General features: G+C 41.7%; 1 protein-coding gene across 1 annotated transcript; it reads right to left on the bottom strand.

Annotated features, from left to right (window-relative positions):
• Positions 1 to 1,668: 1,668 nt before the first annotated feature.
• Positions 1,669 to 24,663, bottom strand: SLC17A3 (solute carrier family 17 member 3). The gene is given in 13 exon segments (XM_059398956.1): positions 1,669 to 1,862; positions 1,951 to 2,087; positions 2,917 to 3,007; positions 3,297 to 3,444; positions 3,535 to 3,664; positions 3,963 to 4,124; positions 4,227 to 4,351; positions 6,416 to 6,502; positions 11,518 to 11,605; positions 11,691 to 11,924; positions 17,819 to 17,928; positions 19,065 to 19,131; positions 24,482 to 24,663. Coding segments are annotated over 10 exon segments (1,224 nt in total). The 5' UTR covers positions 17,843 to 17,928; positions 19,065 to 19,131; positions 24,482 to 24,663; the 3' UTR covers positions 1,669 to 1,862; positions 1,951 to 1,952.
• Between the last annotated feature and the right edge of the window lie 230 nt (positions 24,664 to 24,893).

The following is a 24,893-nucleotide window of genomic DNA, read 5'->3' on the forward strand; positions in this document are numbered from 1 at the left end:
AGAGGCACAGAACTGATTCTCCCTCAACACTGAGAAGGAACAAAATCTGCTGCTCTGTCCAGACTTCTGCAACTGCGAGACAATAAATTACTGCTTTTCAGCCACCCAATTTGTAGCACTTCGTTATGGCCAACCCAGGAAACGAATACACATGCCCACTTGATTACCTCATTATTATCACTAACACAACATGGCCCCACATCAACTCATTGTCTTCCCTCTAAAAAGACTCCTCTTCCTGCATTCTCTGGCTTAGTTGTTCAGACACTCTATTTGCAGTCTGTCAGGTTAGAGACCCAGATTCCTCGGCATCCATCTAACCAAATACGATGACCTTTCAACTTTACCTCCTGAACATTATGGATGTCTCTGTTCTTCTCTCCATGTCACTATTGCTTGTAGGGTCTCCCTCCAGCTCCCTAACGTGGCAAACATGACCTTCATGTGCTGGTCACTCTCACCCTCCTAATCTTATCTTCTGTTCTTTACTCACTGACCGTGGAGGCAGGTCATTTTTTTCAGAATTCATCCTGTTTCTTGTCTCCATGCTTTTGCATATGTTGGGCTTCAGTGTGAGAAATCTTACCATAAAACAACCCATTTAGCTCAGGAATTTCTTGTGGAGGAAGATTCCTCACTGTGCTCTTCCACTTGGGGTCAGAACCGCTTGTATGGTCTCCCCAAATGGTCTGTATGTCCCTCTGCTATTTTGCCTAAGGCAGAGGCCTGGCAGTGATTTTGTCTGTCCTGTACTTTAGTCTGGAGAATAGTGACTGTGCCCAGTTTACTTTCGTGTCCCAATTCCTAGATTCTAGATGAGAGCAAGACTTCAGTCATGGTCTTTTAGTGTATACAGATTTGACCTCTGTTTACTTGCCCTGGTTTTTCATTCAGAACCATGCCTATCCCATCACCTCAACATGAAATAACCTCATGGCTCTACTGTCTCTGAGGTGAAGATCACCGCAGGAAGCAACCAAGGAAACAGCCCTGGATCCCCGTACATGCTCTGACCAGTTGACACCTACACATTCCCATTTTACAAAAATACTGCTCCTTCTCCTGTTGGGAGCATTATAGATGATTCAACCACTGAAGCCGTTGGAGCCCAGAAGGAAAATACAGCAGACTCACAGTAGTGCATTTGAAGACATCGTTAAAAGAGACAACTTACATAGGACTGAGAATGTGGCACAGGCCAAGAAAGTCCTGACAGGGAGGAGAGAAACCACCAGAATGTGTGGATGGACCAGCCAGCGGCTGTGAACTGCAGGGGAAGAATCAGCCACCTGCCGATCCCACAGGGAGGGACTTTAGGGATAGACACCCCCTGTCCTCACTCTTCAGCCTCCACTGAAAATCCAGCAGGATCCAGGAGACAAGGCAGTGTGGATGGAAACCGTGCAGGTCAGCCTCCTGGGGCCTAAATGGGATGAAGAGTGGATCATACAAAGGGAGGGGTATGTGGCCAATGTCTAGTCCAACAAATATAAATGAACATTAGCTTTTACAAATAGGAAAAATCATCATCCAACTGAGGTTACCACCCTGGATGAAGAGCTTCCAAACATTGTTTCCTGTTTTGAGATCCAGAAACTGTGAGTCTGGCCTGTGGGCTCTGATCTAGCAGTTCCTCCTAGATCAATGAGGACGACAACTTCGTACTTGGCTGTCACTTTATTGGAATTTTCATTCTTCTTACATTTTTCTCAGAAAGAAAGCTTAATAACATAAAGAACTGATCTCAGATTTGAAAAAAACCAGACAAAAGAAATTCTTTCTGTTGATATTTTTAATACCAAAGTCTTCTCATTTGTGCAGGAAGGTGTCCAGTAACTTTCCATCATAGCAAGGTAGGATAACTAAGGAAATCAAATTAAAGGACATCAAATTAAAGATTTAAATAGTGCTTCTGTGGTTAAATCCACAGGCAAAATCACTATCCTTTACCTTCATAAACGAGTGAGTTTCTTCTCTTTAGCCCAGTCTTGGATAACTGCTTCTCCAAATATAAGGTAGGTGATCAGTCCTGATAGGTTAATGGCAGATAACAACAAGAAGACATTTCTCCACCCAAATTCAGGGTCCTGAGGACACAAAAGCTCAAGTAAATATTACCCCCTTTCATCCTTTTCTCTGTGAGGCTGTATTAATAGTTTGCTACTGGGTTTCCATGCAGAAATTCATTCCCTGCAAGCAGCTTGGTAGTTGGATAGAAATAATATGTTCAAAGTGGATTTGGAATAGTTTTAATAAATGGGATTTAGGGACCTTTACGATTAGCTTACCGAACTGCATTTGTCACAGTTTAGCGAGGTGCCATGTTTTCTCTTTTGTACAAATCATGACATCAAACACGCTGAGTGTTTTTTTCTTGCTTTGCAATGTCATGGTGGCAACATTGCAGGCTTGGGGCTAGACATGTCTAAAAAGGAAGAACTCTGATTCTATATCATCTTAGTGGAAAGACTTATTCTGTCAGATTTTCAGCTTAATCATCAGGAAGTGGGGGTAATAACATACCATCCTCATTAATTAATCAATAATTAAATGAGATTCCTTCATATGATATTCCTATAATGATGCCTGCATGTGTCCCACACTCCACCACATCTGTTTTAAATCATCCCTCTGCTTGGGGATGGTTGTGCAAGTGAAAATTCCAGAATGTTGCAGAAGACATGGTAAGTTGCCTCTATGCACGCAATCATCATCTCCGGACACCTCTATGGCTGTGTGGTTTCTGGTATTAAAGACTGAAGGAAATTGTTCTACATTTTTCTTTGCCAGGTTGATCTTCATGACAAAGGGGACCTGCAATTTATTGTGTTTTCTAAAATGAGAATAGTGTCTTTATGCCACTACCTCTAGATCTAGATGGCAGAGCATCTGAAGAATCTGTGACAGGAAAACTACCTGATTGAGGAGAAATCCATTGACAGTTGGTGTCAGGATTGCTGCTATGAATATGAATCCCCTTGTGGCTCCCGTAAGAAAACTGGAATGTCTGTGGGTGACAGGAATGTTCCAGGCTAGATCCAGAGGTGCTCCACAGTGTCCTTCAGCCCTGCTCTTCAAAGTATATCAAAAAGGACTTGCACTGCATATGTTCAATGAGAAGAACTGAGACAAATCAAAAAATACCCCTCCCCCCACGTACCTCAAAAAATGGCCAGAGGATCAACTGCGGTCCTTGCCTATGATTTATTATTTCTCAAAGTTTGGGGCTCCCAGAAAGCTTTGGGCTACATCTTTTTCAGAATACATGAATATAAGAATGGAGATTACCCTCCTACCTTGGAGCAATATCTAAGACATTGATATAGATCCCTGAGTGACAGAAGGAGCTCATTCCACACGAGAGGATCAAGAAGGTCATTGTCATGATGTAGCTGGGGGTGATGTAGGGCAGAACCACAAGGAGCACTGAAGATGGGAAATTTCCTAGGGAATGTGGAACAAATTAAACAATGAGATACATCTTTGGCTGTTGGATGCTTTGCGAATCACCTGACCTTCAAACCCTGTTCTTACCTAGAAATGTGGCAGCTTTTCTCACAGTAACGAGCCTAAAATTCTTGGTCAGGAGGAAATCTGCCAGCTGGCCTCCTAGTATACCAGTGATCCAGGCGACAAGAAAGGGAAGGGCAGACAGGAACCCAATTCTGAAGGGGAAAAAAACAAGTAAACCATCATAACAGGGACAGTGAGCCCACACCTTTTGTCCTTTTGTTGATAAACTACTGATCATTGTACTGACAGTCCTGAGATCTCATGGTCTGAAGAAAGTCAGTAGCCTCTTCTATCATGTCCTTAGAAGAGCTACCAGCATTAGTGTTAAATCTTAGACGATTTTGTGGTAGGGGTAAAGGAAAAACTTTTCTGGAAGGAATGAGTTGTGAAGACAAAATGATTGGTGGGTCATGCACACTGGAGAAAGGCATGGAAGAAAAGGCACTCACATCTCTCATGTTAATGTTGAACACAGAGTTGATGTAAGTTGGTGTGTAGACCATCAGTGTAATCATTAGCCACTGATGGCCGAAGCCGCAGACACATATGGACCAAAGTCTTAGCGATCTGAGCATGGCCTTGATGGGAAGAGGCTGCTTACAAGGGCTGACCTGAACACAAATGTACTGATTAGAACAGTGAGATCTGCACCTCAAGCTCCCCGAGAAATCCAGAGGCTGACACAGCTCTCTGGAGATGCTTAGACTCCTTACATGTATCTGGTTGGCCAAGGACGATATGATATATTTTCTTTCTGTGATGTTTATCCATGGGTGAGAGATGGGGTCATCATAAACCAGAACAAATCAGAGAAGGCAGTAGACAAAGCCAATGCCTCCTGCAAGCAGAGGGTAAATTTGGGAACTGAGCCTGATTCTGCTTTCTGTGTGAATTTCTTTTCTGTCAGGACATTCAAGTCCTGGGAAAAGCCCTCGCTTATAATATCCCCTGTCCATTTCTCAAAAAAACCCCTCACATGAATAGCAAAGCTTTCTAGAAACCTCTTTTAAAAAAAAATACATTTCTTGATTTGTGTGAATGGAAATCACAGACCCTAGGGATGGCGGAAAACTTGGTAATTCAACCTTTTTAATATTACCAAAAGAAAGCTATTTCTTTTAACACTTTTAAGAAATTCTCCAGTGCTCTGTAGACACCAGCTTTGGCTCAGTTTTGACACTAACATCTGGTACAGACCCCATAAGGTGAGGGCTCAGTCTTGTAAGACTGCCCCCCCTCCTTCAGAGGCCAGTCACAAGCAGGGGGTCCCCATATCACCCACATTTCTGACTTGACTACACAGGTGGAGGTTCCTACAATTCCCATCTCGGTTTTGATAATTAATTGGAACAAAGTCAGCTCACAAGAGTCAGGAAAACATTTACTTATGCTTACCAGTTTGTTATAAAGGATATCATACAGGAGAGAGACGGACAGCCAGATGTAGAAATACACGGGGCAAGGTCTTTCATGCTCAGAGAAGAGGCGTAGTATGGGAGAACAGAAGGAGTCTTGGAAGAAGTAATGGGTGATAAGTTGCTTAAGTCAATAAAAACTTCAAACTCACAGACCCAAGAAGGTCCGTGGGCCTCAAGGACAGGAAACATGAAGAAAATGACACACTGTTCTGTCCTGATGTTCTCATTCACTATTACTTCATTTCTCAGGGTGGTCCATTCTGGATGATTTATACTGCTAATTTTAGGTACCTTAATCTGTCTTTAACTCCATCCATATAGTATAGTTTTCATCTCCAGAAGTTAGATTTGGGTCTTTTAAAAAAGATTTTTTCCCTGTCTCCACTTAACTTCCAAACAAATAGACTTAGGTTATAGCAGAGTTATAATAACTGTCTATTTTAATGCCCTTGTCGGCTAATTCTTTTTTTTTTTTTAAAGATTTTATTTATTTATTTGACAGAGATCACAAGTAGGCAGAGAGGCAGGCAGAGAGAGAGGAGGAAGCAGGCTCCCTGCCGAGCAGAGAGCCCGATGCGGGACTCGATCCCAGGACGCTGAGATCATGACCTGAGCCGAAGGCAGCGGCTTAACCCACTGAGCCACCCAGGCGCCCTTGTCGGCTAATTCTTAACATTTGTGTCCATTCTGGGTTGGTTTTCATTGATTTATTATTATTATTATGATGATTATTATTATTCCAGATTGTGTTACTGTGTTTTCCTGCCATTTTTTCCCCCCATATCTGGTGATCAATGATTGGAAGCAGACCTTATGAATAACAAGTAGTTGGGTGCTAAATATTTTTGAGCTTTTGTCTGGGATGCAGTTAAATTACATAGAAACAGTTTGATCTTTCAGGTCTTGTGTCATTTGTCAGATGGACCCCCACAGCACTTCCTCTGGAGCGAAGGATTCCGCATTACCAAGGAAGTCAATGGGGAGAGTTCTGCCCAATGACCTCTGACCTCTCAGTGTTTCCAGCCTGTCCTGGGGTCAGAGACACTATCTCTGATTCTCTGTAAATCCTGGATACTATTCTTTAATCTTTTCCAGTGATTCTCCCCCACTCTGGGCTCAGATGATGTCTTCACACACGTGTCCTGATGAGTGTCCCACTGCGGATCGAGTTGGTGGGGAGGAACCCTACAGAGAACCGGGTTTCCTGTTCCCTCTTTTCTGCCTCACACTCTCCTCTCTCCAAGCTTTTAGCTTTGTCTCCTCGATTCTGTTTCTGCGGAGTTCCCCTGTCCTGCGCCCTGCCTGAGACCTCACCTCTCACAGGTCGCTGTGCCTCCCTCCCTGCACCCTGCTGGTGTTCAGTGCTTTCTCTCCATAGGAAGCTTGCCTCCCCCCCGGGGGTACACGACACCCAGTAGTGGCTGCACGTCTTTCTTTCCTCTTTCACGAACCACCTCCCTGGGGCTGGGGAGATAGTAGCTTACCAAAGATATAGAAGGCAAAAGGCCACCCAAGGTTTTGGCAGATCATGCCACCCAGGAGGATGGTGGTGAAGCTTCCCAATATCATTCCTGCAAAGAGAGAGCAAGCTGTCAGGCTCCGGACTGCCATTAGAAAGACACCGGCAGGGCGCCTGGGTGGCTCAGTGGGTTAGGCCGCTGCCTTCGGCTTGGGTCATGATCTCAGGGTCCTGGGATCGAGTCCCACATCAGGCTCTCTGCTCAGCAGGGAGCCTGCTTCCTCCTCTCTCTCTCTGCCTGCCTCTCTGCCTACTTGTAACCTCTCTCTGTCAAATAAATAAATAAAAATCTTAAAAAAAAAAAAAAAAAGAAAGAAAGACACCGGCAGAATGATGGGTGTTACCAGCATCACCAACCGTAATGAGGCAGGCATGCTGGAATACGTGAACTTCAGATGTATCCCCCCACATGTTCTCCATTTTTCTGACAGTTCCCTAATAACATGACAGATGCTTCTTCCTTCTGTGCTATTTTAATTTTTACCTACACAAGTCGTGTGACGTATGCTTATTGTAAGAGTAAATTACCACAAAGAACCAAAGTTCCCCTCGTGTGCCCCCAAACCCATTCCCATTCTGGTCTCTAATGTTAACTAGTCCCCATTATGTGGTGTAGAGTTGCATGCCTTTCTTCTCTGCAGACATCTCTAATGTATACTGACTCACACACCTACCTCTCTGTAAAGGCACGTGTGCCCCATGCAGGCAGAAAGCTCAATTTGTCTGTGAAGGGGCCAGTAGCATTGTTTTAATTTCCCTGACCTCACAGAGTATTCTCATACATAGTAGGGCACACTTCCTTTTTACAACTTTTTTGAAACTAAGGTGTTCTTTCTGAACGTAAGTATAATTTATTTTAGTAGAACAGGCTGTCATCAGTGGCCTTGCCTGACCACTTGTGCATTTTTCATTCTGATGGATACTGTCAAAGTATCTTACAAAAAGGTTGTACCAAACTAAATGGCCAAAAATAGTGGTTTTATTCCCCCCTCATCTCCTTGAGAACATTGAACATCTTCAACATTTCAGTACCTTTTCTACCATGAAGTCCACCGAATCTTAATGTTCCCCTTGAACCCTCTGCCTTTACTCCAGTTACAATAGGGGACAAGTTCCTGCAGCCAACCAAGACCAGATCCCTCTGGACCCCTGGACCACGTCTCCTCCAGTCTTGCCCAGGCCCAGGCCGCTCAGAGAGGAGGCACCCTCAAATCTGTACCCTCACTTAATTCCTTGGCTCTCTGTTCCCACCCATCCACATATGCAAATTTATCTTCCTTCATACAGCCAGGACTCAAAACCAGACAAAACTTTCCACCTCTTCAGAACCCCTTCCATGTGCTTTGACAGTTTTCTGCTCCTTTTGTGCTTGCAGTCCCTGTCCTTCCACCCTTGTCAAGGCCTTTCAGGACCTCTGGCTTGCTAAGTCCACCATCGTTTTCTCTAGACCAGCAGCACATCGTTCCATGGACCCGTCACCTCAGACTGAATGTTGCCCAAGGGCCCCTGGAAGGCTTCCCAGTCCCCGCTACCTCTCCTTCTCCTCTGTCTGGGGCCCAGAGATTGGAGGATCATGGGACTATTTCCTTGGGTTTCTTCTCTGGGTGATCACATTCAACCCAGGTCTTCAAATACCATCTGTATCTTCTTTTCTTTAATAGAAACTTTTTTTAAAAAATGTATTTGACAGACGGAGATCACAAGTAGGCAGAGAGGCAGACAGGGTGGTGGGGGGAGTAGGCTCCCCACTTAGCAGAGAGCCAGATGATGTGGGGCTCGATCCAGGACCCTGGGATTATGACCTGAGCCGAAGGCAGAGGCTTTAACCCACTGAGCCACCCAGGCGCCCTACCATCTGCATCCTGAGAGATTTTAGTATGCCTTGTTCTCTGCCGTATTTCTGCCGAGTCCATTCGATCTCCACTCATAGTTCATAGCTAGCACTTGATTTATATGTATTGTAAATTAATGCTTAAATCTATCACCTGTTTCTGCAATTTGTACCCCATGTGTATGTGTGTGTGTATGTGTATGTGTATGTGTATATGTATACCTCAAGGGTATGTTTGTCTTTTCTGACTTTTCTTAAAGTTATAGCATCCTGGCTATTCTCTTTAGAACACTGCAAAGTGTATCTTAAGTGTGTCATTACCCCATTTTTCCATTTTCTGTTACACTGTGAGTTTTAGAGGAGTTTAACTGGACAAGAGAGCCCCCCATTTATCCTGTGAGCCCATCTGTACCGTGACCACTGGGATAGCTTGCCAGGGTAGTATACTTGGGGCTAAAATTGCATCAAGGTGATTTTCCACCACAATAGACATGCTTTGTTCATCCAGCATTTGTGTTTCTAACACTTAGCCATGTTGCTGTGTGCAGTTGCAGTGTTGTTTTTTCCCCCATTTTTACTGCTGTATGTTGTTGCCTCATCTTCAAACTAAGTGTGTGTGTGTGTGTGTGTGTGTGTGTGTGTGTGTGTGTTTCTGTCACCTCAGATATGCACTGCCAGTTCTGTTTTATCTTTTTTCTGTAAGTGGTTAGAAAGTTTCCTGCTTATAGATGTGCCTCTGTGGTTCCCTGGAGAGGAAGATAGAGTATGTACTGTCCTAGAGCCTGGCAGTACCTGGGCCCTTCTACTTTGGGGTGTTTTCTGGGACGTCTTCCTTCAGCCTCACAGGATGAGTCATCTTGTTGACCAGGACAGCCTGCTGAAATCCCTAGAATCACCAGAAATGGCCATTTCTATAAGAACTATTGAGTTCTTACAGGCTTAGCCCACTCCACCTGCCGGTTCCTCCAATGGCTTCCCATTGGCCCCTCAGACGGCCTTGGCTTTGTGTTCTCTGAACCAAAAAAGGTTTCTAGAGGCCAGTGAAGACTACTTTTTGGAGACACTAAAGTATTCCCCTAATACCAAAACCAAGGAAGCCTCTGGAACTTGCAGACTTGTGGATTCCTGAGATTTCTATGCAGTCAGTCATCCTATTCCAGTAGCTCTATGCCTATGTAACAGGAAATGAGAGAGAATGGGGCTGTCTTCCTTCCAAAATTTTAAACCTTTCCTGCATGCTTTCCATCTTCTGATTCTTGTATTGTATTCTGGGATAATCTTTGAACTTACTTGTCCAATTTGCTTATTTGATGTTCATCTCCCTTCATTTAGGTATTCAGACCATTTATTGCAGTTAAAAATACTAACAATTATATTATTTTATCAACAACTATTTTACAGCAATCTATTTTCTAAGTTATTTTCTCACATTTTTAGTTGAAGTATAGTTGATGTATGTTAGTTTCAGGTGTACAATATAGTGATTTGACAAAGTCACACATTGCAAAATAACCACAGTAAGTGTAGTAACCCTCTATCACCATACAATAGTAATATTATTGACTCTATGCCCTACGTTGAACTTTCCATTCCCATGGTTAATTATTTTATAACTGGAAGTTTGTATCTCTTAATCCCCTTCACACCTATTTGACTGATCCCCCCACTCCCCCACCCTCCCACTTCTGGCAACCACTAGTCTGTTCCCTTTATTTATGAGTCTGTCTGTCTTTCCTCTTGTTACTGTTATTTGTTTGTTTGGTTTTTTACATTCTACATATAAGGGAAATCATATGGTCATTGTCTTTGTCTGACTTGTATCACTTAGCATAATAAAGCTTTGGGTCCATCCATATTGCTGCAAATGGCAAGATTTCATTATTTTTTTATGACTAAATAATATTCCATGATGTCTATACCGCATCCTCTCCAGCCATCCATCTATTGATGGACGCATGGATTACTTCCTTATCTTTTGCTGTTGTAGAGATTGCTGCAAGATATGAGGGCAAATATCTTTTGTACGAGCGTTTTTCATTTTCCTCAGGTAAATACCCAGAAGGGGACTAACTGGGTTGTATGGGATCTTTATTTTTAATTTTTTTCAGGAATCCCCATACTGTTTTCCACAGTTGCTGCACCAATTTACATTCCCATTAATAGGGCACAAGGATTCTCTTTTCTCCACATTTTTTCCAGTGCCTTTTTGTTACTAGCCATTTGGACAGGTTTTTTTTTTTTTTCTTTTTAAATAAATGTTATTATACATATTTCCTGGGATCTCTCCCATGTTATTTGTTAATCATGTAAAATTTTCTTTTAATTTATCCTTCATTTGGATTCATTCTTACAGTTTTTGAGTTTGGTCTTTCTCTTTTGTGCTCTTGGTTTCTTTTATGTGTTTGAGGATTGGGGGCGGGGGTTAAACTTAGAAGCTCCATTAGTCAGTTGTGATAACTGATGTGAATTTCCTTTGCCCAAATTGGTGGACTATTCCCCTATCAGTGAATACTGAATACAAGCTCTGGTGATTGAAGATAATCCTCCAAGGTTATAAAGGGCTCTATGGGGGTATGAAGTCAGTCAGGCTGTGTGTGTTTGTATGTGGTTGGGGCAGGGGGGGCTTGTTTTCTGGGATGAAGAGTCCCTGGCTCTCTTGGTATCCATTAGTTAGCTTTTCTTACCCATCACCTACTTCACCAATTTTATGTTTGTTAGCTCTATTCTTCCCATTTTTCATTCTTCCCCAATATTATGTAGACTTCTTTCTTCAGAATATTCCTTTCAGATACACTGCCTAAGCAAATCACAATCAGAAAGCAGTTCTCAGTAAGCTAAGAGAAATTCCAAAGAAGATTAAGTTGGATGCATACTTTATACATAGAATTCTAAAATAGACTCCAATATATCAGAATTTTAGCTATAAAAATGAAATCAAGAAAAAACACAGGTGGATGCTTTTATCTAGAAGCCATAGGAGGAAAGAATGATCAATTTACCCCAAAATTTGTTTCTTTCAGAATAGGAAAAATCATTATCAGCAAAGTCATGTTACAAATGACAATTTGGGGAAAAAACAACTGAAAGTCCTGTCACAAAGGATCCATCTCCCTAATTTATAAATACCTGGTCAACACTGAGGAGAAGACAAAGAAACATTCAATAGAAAAATTGTCAAGTAACCCAGGGTGCAGATGTTTCATGGTAATGTACTCATTTCAGTTCTGTGTTTTTACCTGATAAACTGATGGAGCAGAGTCGACTTCGTTCATGTGGAGGACCCCATTTCTCCCACAGCGCGTGCTGACCCCCTAATACCGATCCCTGATATTAATATAGTTAGAGCTCTTGATGTGTGGTGCCATGTGGAAACTCCCATCCAGCTCATAGTTGCAAAGTGTCTGGATACCTGGCCTATGCTCTGTCCAATTCGAGTTGCAATGAAGGAAACTAGTCCCAGCTCGGCCGCCAGAGGGGCGAACATAGTGAAAAGTGAGGTTGCAAACAAAGAAACACCAACCACTCTCTTTGTTCCTACTCTTCCAGCAAGGTATCCACTGAGAAACGGCATCGGTATCAGGCCATAGCTGAGAGAACTAAAGATGATGCCCTGAATTTGAGGGCTCCAGTTGTACACAGGGACCTTAAAGAGACAAGAGACCGCTTCGGTGAGCTATTTGCAGGAAGGTGCTATCATAACTACAAAAACCTTGTTAGATCTTTCACTTGCTTTCACATCACTATTTCCCCCAATACAACTTTTTAACATAGAAGCCCCCAAAATAAGCATACAAGCAGATGAGCAGCAAGAACAAGTGCACACAGCTTCAATCTTGCTTTGCTTACCCCTGCAGGGATACTGTCTGGGGCGTTATTCGGGTCACCAAATGAGTCACCAGGCAGCCCCTCAGTAGAGTCATTAAACTGGAACCGATGGTCCGTGCTGTTGACCATGGCTACTATGGTGATGTTTAGGACAGTACACTGTGCCACCGTTATGAAGTTGCACATGTGCATGGTAAAGGCTATCCCATAGCGAGTGGAGCACAAGCTTAGACCCAGAGTGATTATAATGTGACGTTAGGGCTTTTCTCATTAAGCCATCATTTGTTTCTCACAAGTTGTAATACAGAAAAATACCACAGGCCATGCCTTGATGGTTTAAATGGCGCTCTGCTGGCTTTAGGAAAGGAAGATACAAAAGGAGGAAATCACTGAGTTCAACCAAAGGTGTTTTTATTTATTTTTATTAAAATTTTTTTTTTTTTTAATTTGAGAGAGAGAAATTGAGCATGAGCCAGGGGTGGGGCAGAGAAGATTCTCCACTGAGCAGGGAGCCTGATGTGGGACTCATTTCCTGGACTCTGGGACCATGACCTGAGCTGAAGGCAGGTCCCCCAAAGGTGTGTTTATACTACAGCTGTGTAGACACTGACTTGCTTTGAGGCATCTCTCCTTCCCATAATTCTGTCTCTCCCATTCCTGGGTTATTATATCCTATTGTTGATTAAAATCCTCAGAAGTAGGGCGCCTGGGTGGCTCAGTGGGTTAAGCCGCTGCCTTCGGCTCAGGTCATGATCTCGGGGTCCTGGGATCGAGTCCCGCATCGTGCTCTCTGCTCAGCAGGGAGCCTGCTTCCTCCTCTCTCTCTCTCTGCCTGCCTCTCTGCCTACTTGTGATCTCTCTCTGTCAAATAAATAAATAAAATCTTAAAAATAAAATAAAATAAAGTCCTCAGAAGTAAATACATATATAGTAAAGTGTACATTTTATATGCATATAAATAAAAATATGTATATGTACATATTTACATTCTGTAATTTAAATAAACTATGTTATATATATTTTGTGTACTACATTATAAATTAGGTATATATAAAACACAATTTTTTAAACTCTGAAGGAGTTGTTCCTTGGTGTAGATGATGATTCTTATTATTCTTTATGTCTTCAGGCGTTGAGGACAAGCTTTCAGTTAAAGTTTAAAATTAAGAGGTGCCTGTGTGGCTCAGTCAGTTAAGTGTCCCACTCTTGATTTTGGCTCAGGTCATGATCTTGGGGTTGTGAGGTCAGGCTCCACACTCAGTGGGGAACCTGCTTGAGATTCTCTCTCTCCCTCTCCCTCTGCTCACTCTCTTCCCCCCGCTTTCTCTCAAATAAGTAAATAAGTAAAAAAGATTCTCTTTTTCCTCTTCCTCTCCCACCCCATTCCTGTGCTCTCACTCTCTCTAAAAAAATAAAATGAAGTTTGAAATTAAACCCCTAAAAATGTCTTCTCAGGCAAATTCACAACCACAAACTATGGAAAAAATATAGCAAAAAAAAAAAAAAAGGTAGAAAAAGAAATGAGCACAACATTCAAATCTGGTTTTGCATTTCTAGGAAAGACAGCTACTGCTGGGAAGAAGCTATTGCAATAATGCAGAAGACAAGTGAAGAACGTTGGACGGGGGTCATAGCAGTAGAAGAGCAAAAAGGTAATCAGATCCCAGATCAATCCCCAGCATGAGTCACACTAAATCAAGGTTTCAGTTTTATAGACTGGTGGGGGAAGGGCACTGGAGAGGTTCTTATTCTAAGAACTAGAAGCCTGGTTCACTGAGGAAGGAAGTTCTGTGGCAAGAGCAGGTTTGTGGGGAGTGGGGATGATCAAGAGCTTATTGTTAGACCCACAGAGATCCCTCTTAGGGACCTAAGGGAAGGTGTCTAGAATGTTGTTGGATACACAACTTTAGAGTTTAGAAGAGATATAGGGGCTGAGGTATAAGACTGACACTCATAACCTACACATAATACTTGAAGCCATGGTATTCGGGAAAAGAAAACACAGAGGGAGGAGAACCAATGACTAACTCTGGGCACCTCTGATATTTACAGAGGCCAAATACATGGGTACAACCAGTGAAAGGGAATGATCAGAGGGTTTGGAAGAAAACCAGGAGAGTGTGGTGTCCTGGAAGCCAAGGGGAAAAGGGTTTCTGGGAGAAGGAAGTCAGCAAGTGTGTCAGATGGTCCGGATAGCTCATGTAACGTAATGACTGAGGATCAATTCACTTAATCCTTACACAATCCTTTGAGGAAGCTACTGCTACTATCCCCATTTTACAGATGTACCTATGCTTCACATAGGTATAGAGAGACCAGCTAATGGTGTAGGTCAGGTGTCTATGCTCTTAAACATTGTATCACAAGTATATGATGGCTTTTCTTTTGTTCTAGATGACACCATGAGAATACATTTGCTATAAACCAAGTGCACCCATCTGTGGGTGAATCATATGGCTATATGGTGTAGAATAGAAGGTCGACACCCTGTGTCTTCAAAAAGTCCTCATAACTTCAAGGAAGGAGTCACCTTGAGATCACAAAAGAGCCTTCCTCAAAAAGCCATGCTGTTTTCTCTTTAAATGTAGCAGAAGCCTTTGTAGTGAAGGTGGGGGCAGAATTTTGATAAGTGAGAAGCTCAAATATAATACTTTTTAAAAAATATTTTATTTATTTATTTATTTGACAAACAGAGATCACAAGTAGACAGAGAGGCAGGCAGAGAGAGAGAGAGAAGCAGGCTCTCTGCTGAGCAGAGAGCCCGATGCGGGACTCGATCCCAGGACCCCGAGATCATGACCTGAGCCGAAGGCAGTGGCTTAACCCACTGAGCCACCCAGGCGCCCAAATATAATACTTTTATAAGGGTTTTCTTTCCTGATTCAGGGCCAAGTAGTGACCTCTATGTCAATCAAATCAACTACTAATTCATGAGTTCTTGGGGGTCTCTGATTTCTCCAAGTTGCCCAGGAGTCCTAAAGACAAAGACTACTGAAAAGTAGTACCAGTGAACCAATAGGCTAATGGCTCATGAATGAGGGCATTAAACATCTGCCGTATTAGATTACTGAAAGACTAAATACATGCTTGCTGGGTAGTAAGTATTCCTTGCTATTATATGTGTCCTTAAGGATGGTTTCTGTTCTGTGTCCATTCTGAATAAATAGTTCTGGCCATGTCCACCTAATAGGTTGGTGCCAGTGTCATGCTGACTGTGAAATATTTTTAAGGATTGCCCTTTTAAGGATTACCTGAGAATGTATGAGTTTGTGTGTCTGTGTGTGAGAGAGAGAGTGTGTGCAAATTAATACATATCTTGGAGTTATGGTACTTAACCACTGGAAGTCATGGACTTTTGAAACTGGAATCTTATGTCATAGAATTCAGTACTATAATCACAGTCGAGAAGACTTGTTTTTTAACTTAATGTGACAGACAGATCCTAAGGTGACTTCAGTATTGCTCACCTCATGGTGTTCACGGATTTGTGTAATCCCCTCCACCTGAACGGCGGCAAGACCTATGAGTTGCTTCCAGCCAGCGTAAGTGAGGTGATGCCCTCTCTTGATTACATTATATAAGACTCCATCTTAGCAGACTGAAGCTAGATCCTTTCCTCATGGGCTTGATAAAGTAAACAGAAAGATGGTGAAGGCCATATGGTAAGGAACTATGGACTTTCCCTAGGACAAGAGAGCAACCTCTAGCCAAAACCCGGCCCAAACCAGGGCCTTCAGCTGTATAGCTGTAAGGAGATGAATTCTCCTAACAACCTGAATGAGCTTGGAAGTGGGACCTTCCCCAGTCTAGCCTCCAGTTGAGAAGGCACCCTGGCCAACTCCTTGATTGCAGCCTTGTGAGATGCAGAGAACAGCCAACTAAACCACGGCATGTCTTAAACTCTGACCCACAGATTATATAACATAATAAATGTGCATCATTTTAGACCAGTAAGTTTGTGGTAATATGTATACAGGAATAGAAAATGAATACAGTAGGCAAAAAATAATAAAGGTGAGTTATATATATTAATAGACTATACAAGAGGCTTTTTTTTTTTTAGACGGGATGGCAAGCATTGAGAGACATTTGCATTAGGCTGCAATGAAATTTTCATGAAGTAAAATCAGACATAAATAAGCAGAAAAATCTAAGGAACAATAGAAAAACATGCAAAGAAATCATACAGTGAGTAAAGGACATTGTGGCAATTGATGGAGGAGATCTAATTTATATAATAAGTGATTCTGAGATAACTGGTGAACTATATGGAGAAATGGAGTTGGAACAATATCTTGTATTGTAAATCAAAATAAAGTCTAGATATAATACAGTCGCAGTGCATTTTGTCAAATTAGAGATGCCATTGATTTTGAGATGTGTCATCTTTTGTTCCACTAAAAATCAATTGATCAACGAATCAAAGAAATCAAATGTAACAGATTCTAAACTGAATGTCTGAGTTCCCCTCCCCAGCTCATTTCACCCAGGCTGTTTCTCAGCTCAGTGGACAGAAATCCCAACCTTGCAGATACTTTGCAATTATCCTTGATTTCTTCGTTTCACATGTTAGATCCTATTTATCTGGAACATACTGTTGTCTTTACACTGAAAATGTGTATAGACTCAAACCCCTTCTCACCAGGGCCATTGTTATCTTTTGGTTTGGAGCTGCTTCCAATGGGTTCTAGCTACCAAGATCTCTTGCTTAGATTTCTGCAATAGCCTTTAGCTTGATTTCCTGCCCCCAATTAATCTTCAATACAGCAATTGGAGTGTTCTAGTCATACCATAAATTAGATCACCCCCTCTTCCACTCAGAATCTTCAATGTGGCTTCACTTTTATTCAGATGAAAAACTAAGGTCTCTGTAGTGGCCAATGGAAATGAAATATTTATGCCCTTTGCCTCAAAATTTTATATTTCTTAGGAATAAACACTGAGGAAATAATAATTCTAACTGTAGACATGGGTTATGTTAAAGGATGCATATATATATATATATATATATATATATATATATAAAATACAGACACTTTATATATGTATAAAACATATATGTAAAATAGCTAAGTAGCAAAACAAAACTCTGTAACTTAAATATCCAACCACAAGATTTTTTAGGTAAATAATGCTTTATCTATTGGATATATTAGAATAATAATATGCATCCTTTAAGAAGAATGATTGAGTATTATAAAGCAATATGGAAAGGTGTGTATGGTCAAACTAAAATGTTCTGACTTTACCTAATTAAGCAATGCAATTATATTTACAATATTATTATGCAATGACAAGTAGAATATATAATGCTAGGTGTATACAAATTTGGTAGCAATTGTCAAAAAAAGGTAAATGCATATGGACCAAGATTAGAAGATAATTATCAAAAATAAAAGACTTGTTTTTTATTGCATTTATTTATCTATTTTATATTTTTGGTGGGCAACAAAAGCAAGGTTTAGTAGCAATAGCAAAGTGATAGTACAAAGCTCCCGAGGAGGGAGAGGACCTGAGGGGGTTGCCCAAAAGGCTTGTTTTTTGAGTACGGTGGTATTTATTTCCTTCATATATTTGAAAAATATGCATTAATATTGTCTGATTTTAAACAAGAATTAAATGACTTACAAGGTGGTATAATTTGTATTATGACACTGCCCATAAAGAACCCACCACAGAATCCTAAAACCAAGCGGTCACAGCTGCATTTACCTTTCTTGCGAATGGGCTTCTCATCCACTCGCCTATCTTGGGAGCACTTCCTCTTCCCCACTGTGGCACTCCACTCTGCCATTGTGTTCTTTCCCCCTGATGTTTTTCACCTGTCAGGGTAATATGCAGGTGTCAGCCAAGAGAAAGAGACTCTTTTGAAACATTTAAGCAGTGGGCAACAAGCAAACCAAAGCTAGGCCATTCCATCAGGTTCGGATATAGGGAGGGTCACTATTCCTTCTTGGCTCACGACAACAGATGCACCGCACTTAAGGTGTGGAACTGTCCATTACAAGGACCTAGAGTGCTTGCTGGGTGCCAGTTTAAGAGTGCTGGCTTTGGAGCTAGGCATTGCCAAGTTCAAATCCAGGCTCATGATTTACGCAATGTGCCAAATGCCACCAGGAGCAAATTTGTATATATTGAGATTCTTGACTATTATTATGAATAATAACCAGCCCCACAACCACCGCTGCACTGGCATCAAGGATGAGAAGAGTTCCGTAGACTGCTCGTGTCTGGCACCCAGCAAGTGGTTGGCACATGGTGTATTGTCATCGTTGTTGAACCACCACACATGTGGGTCATCTCAGAGCTGTACTTTTCTGGAATGCTCTACCACACTGAGAACCTGGCTTCTAGTGTCCCTGATGATTCCCCTACTTCTTCTCCAGTTGACACACTGAGATTGCTGTATGTATGTCGCCAATACTTGGGGACCATAAATATGGTGTGATATGATATGATAATATCATTTTAATCCCATATTATTTCTGGCCACAGATGATGAAGTGTCTACAAAGTTCTGAAATAACTAACATGGAGATTTTGACACTAGTATTGTTTGGGGTCCCTACAATTTGGACCATGACTGCCTCAAATGAACAAAGTTCTGTCGTAAACAGGATCTGTTTGGTTTAAGGTTATAAATATCCTCTTATTTAATTAACAAGTAGTTGGGATTATGAAGTTGGTTTTAACTGGCCCATAGCAAGAAAAACTGAAACCATATATACTACCCAGCAGGGGAAAATGGAGATAAAACTGGATGATGAAAATGTCATTCTTTAGCAGTTGGGTCTGAGATAAAAAATACCACCATGTTTGAATATACCCCATTGTAGCCACCATGAATGGAGGCTTAAAACTCTGAGTCCTCTAAGCTTTTAATGTTGGATCATGTTCTTAGGTTTCCCTTCCTTAAACTCTTTGATGAGGGCCGTGTGACATCTCACAGTTGTCTCACCAAGAATTCAATAATTTCTGGATGGAGGGTGGTCAGCTTTTTTGTAGAAGCACCTGATGTGGATGTCCTAAAAAAAAAAAAAAAAAATAGTGAGACAACCAAACAGGCATCCTCAGAAATGCTAATTTATATAGGGAAAAATTATATAAATAGACAAAGGCATGGCAGAGCTTGAATTGAGACAGGAAACCAAGAGAACCCAAGAGGTGATACAGCATAAGGAGTGGGATACTGGAGTCAGCTCGCATAGGCCGGCAAAAGCAGACAGTTACATTTTTAGGAATTTTGTAAGCTGGTTGTTGAAAACAGCCATTACCGGCAATTAAATTATATAAATTCAGAATTAAATAAATTATACTTTTAAAAGGGAAGAAATGTTTATAGCTCATGACTTTGTAATTATTTCACTGCAGTTTACTATCAGGTACACTCTTGGGATCATTCATGTTTCCTGCATCTATATGGTAGGAGAATGATATAAAGCCATAATGCTGCTTATTTCTTCCTAAGTCTGAATTCAGTGATGTCATGTTAGTAGGTCAAAGTTGGCCATAATTGGAGATTTCACACCAAAAAAAAAAAACCCACAAATGCTACACATTTGGACTTTATTTGTTGATTTCTTGTACTTAAGAAATTTATTGAATAATATTATATTAGAGCTAGACTCATTATTGATGAGTCTAGTGAGTGATTTTTTAAAATATTTTATTTATTTGTCAGAGAGAGAGAGAGCGCGCACAAGCAGCAGGAGTGGCAGGCAGAGGGAGAAGCAGACTCCTCGCTGAGCAAGGAGCCTGATGCAATACTCAATCCTAGGACCCTGGGATCATGACCTGAAGGCAGGTATCTAACCGACTGAGCCACTGAGGTTTCCGGTGAGTGATGTTTTTGCTTAACTAATTATTAATCAAAAATGTACTTGTGGCCTGATTTTGTGGCACTATGGCTGGGGAAAGAATTGTAAAAATTCAGAGTGAATTCTGTAAGAAATAGAAAATTACACCAAAGTTATAGATGTAACTGGAAAATAGGGTAAGTATTTTAACTTAAAACCTGTTATTTAAAAAATGATATAAAGATATTAGTGACAAATTTTATGTTACCCTCAAGTGGTATTATGATTTTGATTAACATGAACTTAAATTGGGCAATTCATGCATTTTGCAGATAGTAATGTAAAAGCAATCCTTTCAAACACAAAAAAAGCTAAACAGTGGAGAAAGGGGAACCCTCCTGCACTGTTGGTGGGAATGCAAGCTGGGGCAGCCACTCTGGAAAACAGTGTGGAGGTCCAGCAAGACGTTAAAAATAGAGCTACCCTACAACCTAGCAGTTGCACTATTGGGTATTTACCCTAAAGATACAAATGAAATGGTCCAAAGGGTACCTATACCCCAATGTTTATAGCAGCAATGTTCATAACAGCCAAACTATGGAGGGAGCTAAGATGACCTTCAGTAGTTGAGTGGGTAAAGAAAATGTGGCATATATATATATATATATATTATTATTAGCCATCAGAAAGGAGGAAATCTTACGATTTACATTGACGTAGATGGAACTGGAGGGTGTTATGCTGAGTGAAATAAGTCAATCAGAGAAAGACAGTTATCATATGGCTTCACTCATATGTGGAATATAAGAAAGAGCACAGAAGATCATAGGGGAAGGAAGAGAAAACAAAGTGGGAGGTCATGAGAGGGAGAAAAACCATGAGAGACTTTTAACTATAAGAAACAAACTGAGGGTTGTTGGAGGGGAGGTGGGTTGGGGGGATGGCATAACTGGGTGATGGACATTAAGGAGGGCATGGGATGTGATGAGCAGTGGGTATTATATGCAACTGATGAATTACCAACACTACATGTACTATATGTTGGCTAATCAAATTTAAATTAAAAGACTAAAAAATAACTAAAAACTTTGGATTATTGTAATTCAGAATGCTAAAGCTGAGGATGGTTCCAGTTTGATGAATATAATTTGTATGAGAGAGAAAACATTCAACAGTAGATCATCTATGATATTTACTGACAACAAATATATTGAGAAGAATTGGCAGATTGAGATTCAATTTCATTTGTCAGATTGTGTCTGTGTTTCAACCTTAGGTTGCCTACAGGTACAGTGTTTAGCAAAAGCACATGAAAGTTTTACACCTTAAATACGTAAAATGTCTGTTTGTTAATTATACCTCAATAAACCTGAAAAAAGCACAGTATTCTAAGAGAATCAATTAACTATATAGAACTTAACAGTTCTATATAACAGTATTGTATATTTTATTATTATTCACAAACTGTGTGCCCCAGATTCTATCAGTAAGATTTATAATATACCCATCTGTGTTTGTGCATGCATTTTTCCTCCTGTGGAAAGCCAGTTGTGAAATATTCATCAACATACCACCAGGGTAAGGTAAGGAAACACATCTCCCCCTTGCGCCTCTCTACTTGGTGCAATCATTTATTGATGAACCTACCTTTTTTTACTTGGCCACCAGCATTTAGGCATTTTCCTAGAGGGTTTTCTATCACTTGACACTCCTATTTCAGGAATTCCCAAGAGGCAATTTATAGGGAAGTGGCCCCCTGCAGGAAGCAAAGGGCCAGTTTCCGTACGGAAGGAATAGATATGAAATCTGGTGCCTGTGATCCGTGCTCATTCCTGTTTTGTTTGTTGTTGTTGTTGTTTTCTAGCATAAGATACTTGGTCCAAACTCCTTTACAAAAATGAGTATATTGGGACATTCATTAGGCCCTCCAACTTTCCACAGAGGTGGTAGTTCTCACTGAAAAGTATAAGGAGGGATTCCATCCTACACAAGCACCATAATTAAATTCCAAGTGTTACTCAATTCCACTGACCCATGGCTCCTGGACTGGTTCTAGGAAACAAGCACCCTTATATGCACCAGTAGCTCGTTGGCATTTCCAGGGCTGTTGTGATCGGATCTGTGTAACATACTGTCCATCTTTTTGGTTTGTGAGCAATCAGGTTATTGCCTGCCTGGACAGGGCTCTCAGATGACTTGGATTTCCATGTCCTGCTATCTCCTTTAGGTGGCTTCTTTCAACTGTACTCAGCACAGTTTTCTGGGACACCGTAAGAATTGTGTGCTTATGTCTCATGAACCGAAGTGTGCCAGTGATGTTCTACCCAGCCAAACTTTGAACATGACTATTTCATCAACAAGCAAAAACACAGAGCAATTCCAGTGTGATCTAGAGATTGAGGTTACTTTATTCTCTGCTTTGATGCCTGGACCACCTAGCAGCTGACCTCTTAAGATGGAGAGCGATTTCCTGTCCTGGGGTTTGATGCTAAATTCCATGGGATGAAAATATTATGGGATGTCTATTCCTGGTTTACCACAACTTTGCCTGTTCTTGGAGGTGTGCCTCTGGGACCTTTCTATCATGGTGGGAGTGGGTTCTTGAACTCTCCAGTTTTGAGTCTGTTCATCCAGGTGGCAGCCCCAGTGAACCCTCTCTAGTCCATGGAGGACATTTGTCCATTTTCCAGTTACTTTCAAGACTTATACCCATGGAATAGAATCTCAGTATTTACCCATAGTGTGCTCAGAATATCAGCTTTCATAATGCAGAAACTTAAAGAATAACTTGAGTAAAGTAATCTGAAGTACTTGTAGCCTTCTACTGTCTCTATACTAGAAAACTAGGACGTGCCTTGTCCTGGAAAGCTGAATGCTCAATGCTAGCAGATGGGACCATATCTATGGTCATTCTCCCAGGAGATTTTGTCAGCGTTTACTCACACAGCTAAGCAGGTGACTGGGCATGGGTAGTAAATGGGAATCCATATAAGGGAAAGTTCCGAGAGCATTTGACTGCCAAGGAAGCATGTAAGCAAGCATCACTCCAATAAAGCTTGGTGACCTCAAAAAGGTGTTGTGGAAGGATGCCCCAGCAGTGGGGTTGCAGCAGTAACACAGTTGCACCCTGGCTAGCCTTCAAGTCCTAGGGCTGTGCAAAAGAAACAATTTAATGTTGTCACACATATATTGTATATCAATATGTCATATATGTGTTTTGTGGGGCATATATGTTTTGTGTGTATATATGTACATGTATATACACATATATATGTATATATGAAAGCATTTTAAAGATTTTATTTATTGAGAGAAAGAGAGAGAGGACTCATACACACTCATACACACGGGGGGACTCTGCTGAGAAGGGAGCCCAATGTGGGGCTCAATCCTAGGACCCTAGGATCATGACCTGAACCAAAGGCAGTTGCCTGACCGACTGAGCCATTCAGGTGTCCCCATATGTAATCTTTTTCAATAGCAACCTTGATTTTTCACTACTGCCCAGAAAACTGCTGGTTCCTTGGGTCAGGGACTATATATGGCACCTTGAGATGTTTCTGCTTCAAAACAGTGTTCACAGGGAATCCCAGTGAAGGTCAGCTTCCTGCCCACCATTAGGGTTAAATGCTGTGGGTGTCCTGCTAACAGATCTCATTTATACCATCTGTGAGGTCACAAGTACCACCACAAACCTGTAGCTCCCACATTCCTGCCTTGCAGGCTCTCCTGGATTAACTCCTCTCAACTGCCGTCAGCCTGCCCTCCATCTTCTGACCCTAGTGACCCTCACTGCCCCATCGCTACATTTCCCTTCTATCCCTGCCGTCTCGGTTTGCTTAACTCTCCCTCATCTCCTCGCTTCATGACTCAGCGTTCCTCTAGATGCCATCTTGGACCAGAGTCTGTGTCAAAGTCCTGGACCCTACTTGACGTGGGAGGGAAATGAAGAGGGTGAACTTGATTGCAAAAGGCTGGAGTCCTTCAGCCCCCCAGGAATTGCCTGTTGCTGCAGTGAGCCTGTCCAGGAGAAAAGCCCAGTACAGACTTCTGGACAGCAGTGAATCTTGGCTTAAGGGATTTTTTTCTTATCTGAAATCTTTATTTGCAACCAACCTACAACTCTTCCTCTGTGTTCTGCCAGCTGTTGGTATAAGGAGCTCTGCTAGCTGCTCTATCCTAACTTCTAGCCGTCAACCCTAGAGGGATATGTTGACCCTCTCTGTCCAGGCCAGCCCGTCGGTAAATAAAAGAGCTGATATTTGTTGATGAGCCCCTGAATTTAATCCCTTAAATTCAGCTTTTAAGTACCTCACGAGAGTGCCTATTTCTTGGAAATGTCTTGCACAGACATTTTCCACATGTTTATGGATGATCAGGCATAAAACTTCAGCTCCCTGCTTATACCTCTCTCCCCCCTGCCTGGTTAGGAAAATAGGGGTTTTTCACATTTTCACTCACCTTTCAAAAAATTAATATGAGAAAACCTGGGACTCGGGCGGGATATCAAAACTGTCAGTTGTTACACAGAAAGAACCCGTAGAGAGTCTGCATATCAACACCAGGGTAAGTGACTTACCAACGTAGCATCTGAGGGGGGACTTCCACTGAGAACCTGCTCCTCCTTCACGCTCTGGCTCTGCACCTCCTGGCAGACGGGGGAGGATTCTTCGCTCCCCCAGGGCTGGAACTGCTAATCATTAACGAGATTCGTCAAACTAGAAATTGAAGGAACGGTGCTTCTGGTCTGGCAGCCTCTTCCTCAGAGGTGTGCTTTTAGAACCTGGAATCTAAGAGCCTCCCCGGCTCTGCCTTCTTCCTTACTGATGTGAGCGTCTTGAGTCTGTCTCCTCCAAACCTGAGGTGTGTCCTCTAGCTCAGACATCCTCATGAGGCCTTCGCTTTGCTTTGTGGTATCTTTAATGACTTCAGTTCTGTTCTGGAAAGGCAAAAGAAACAAAAGGATTATAATTAAATATCAAAGTTGAATA

Source organism: Mustela nigripes, chromosome 5 (assembly GCF_022355385.1).
Source record: "Mustela nigripes isolate SB6536 chromosome 5, MUSNIG.SB6536, whole genome shotgun sequence".
Lineage (NCBI taxonomy): Eukaryota > Metazoa > Chordata > Mammalia > Carnivora > Mustelidae > Mustela > Mustela nigripes.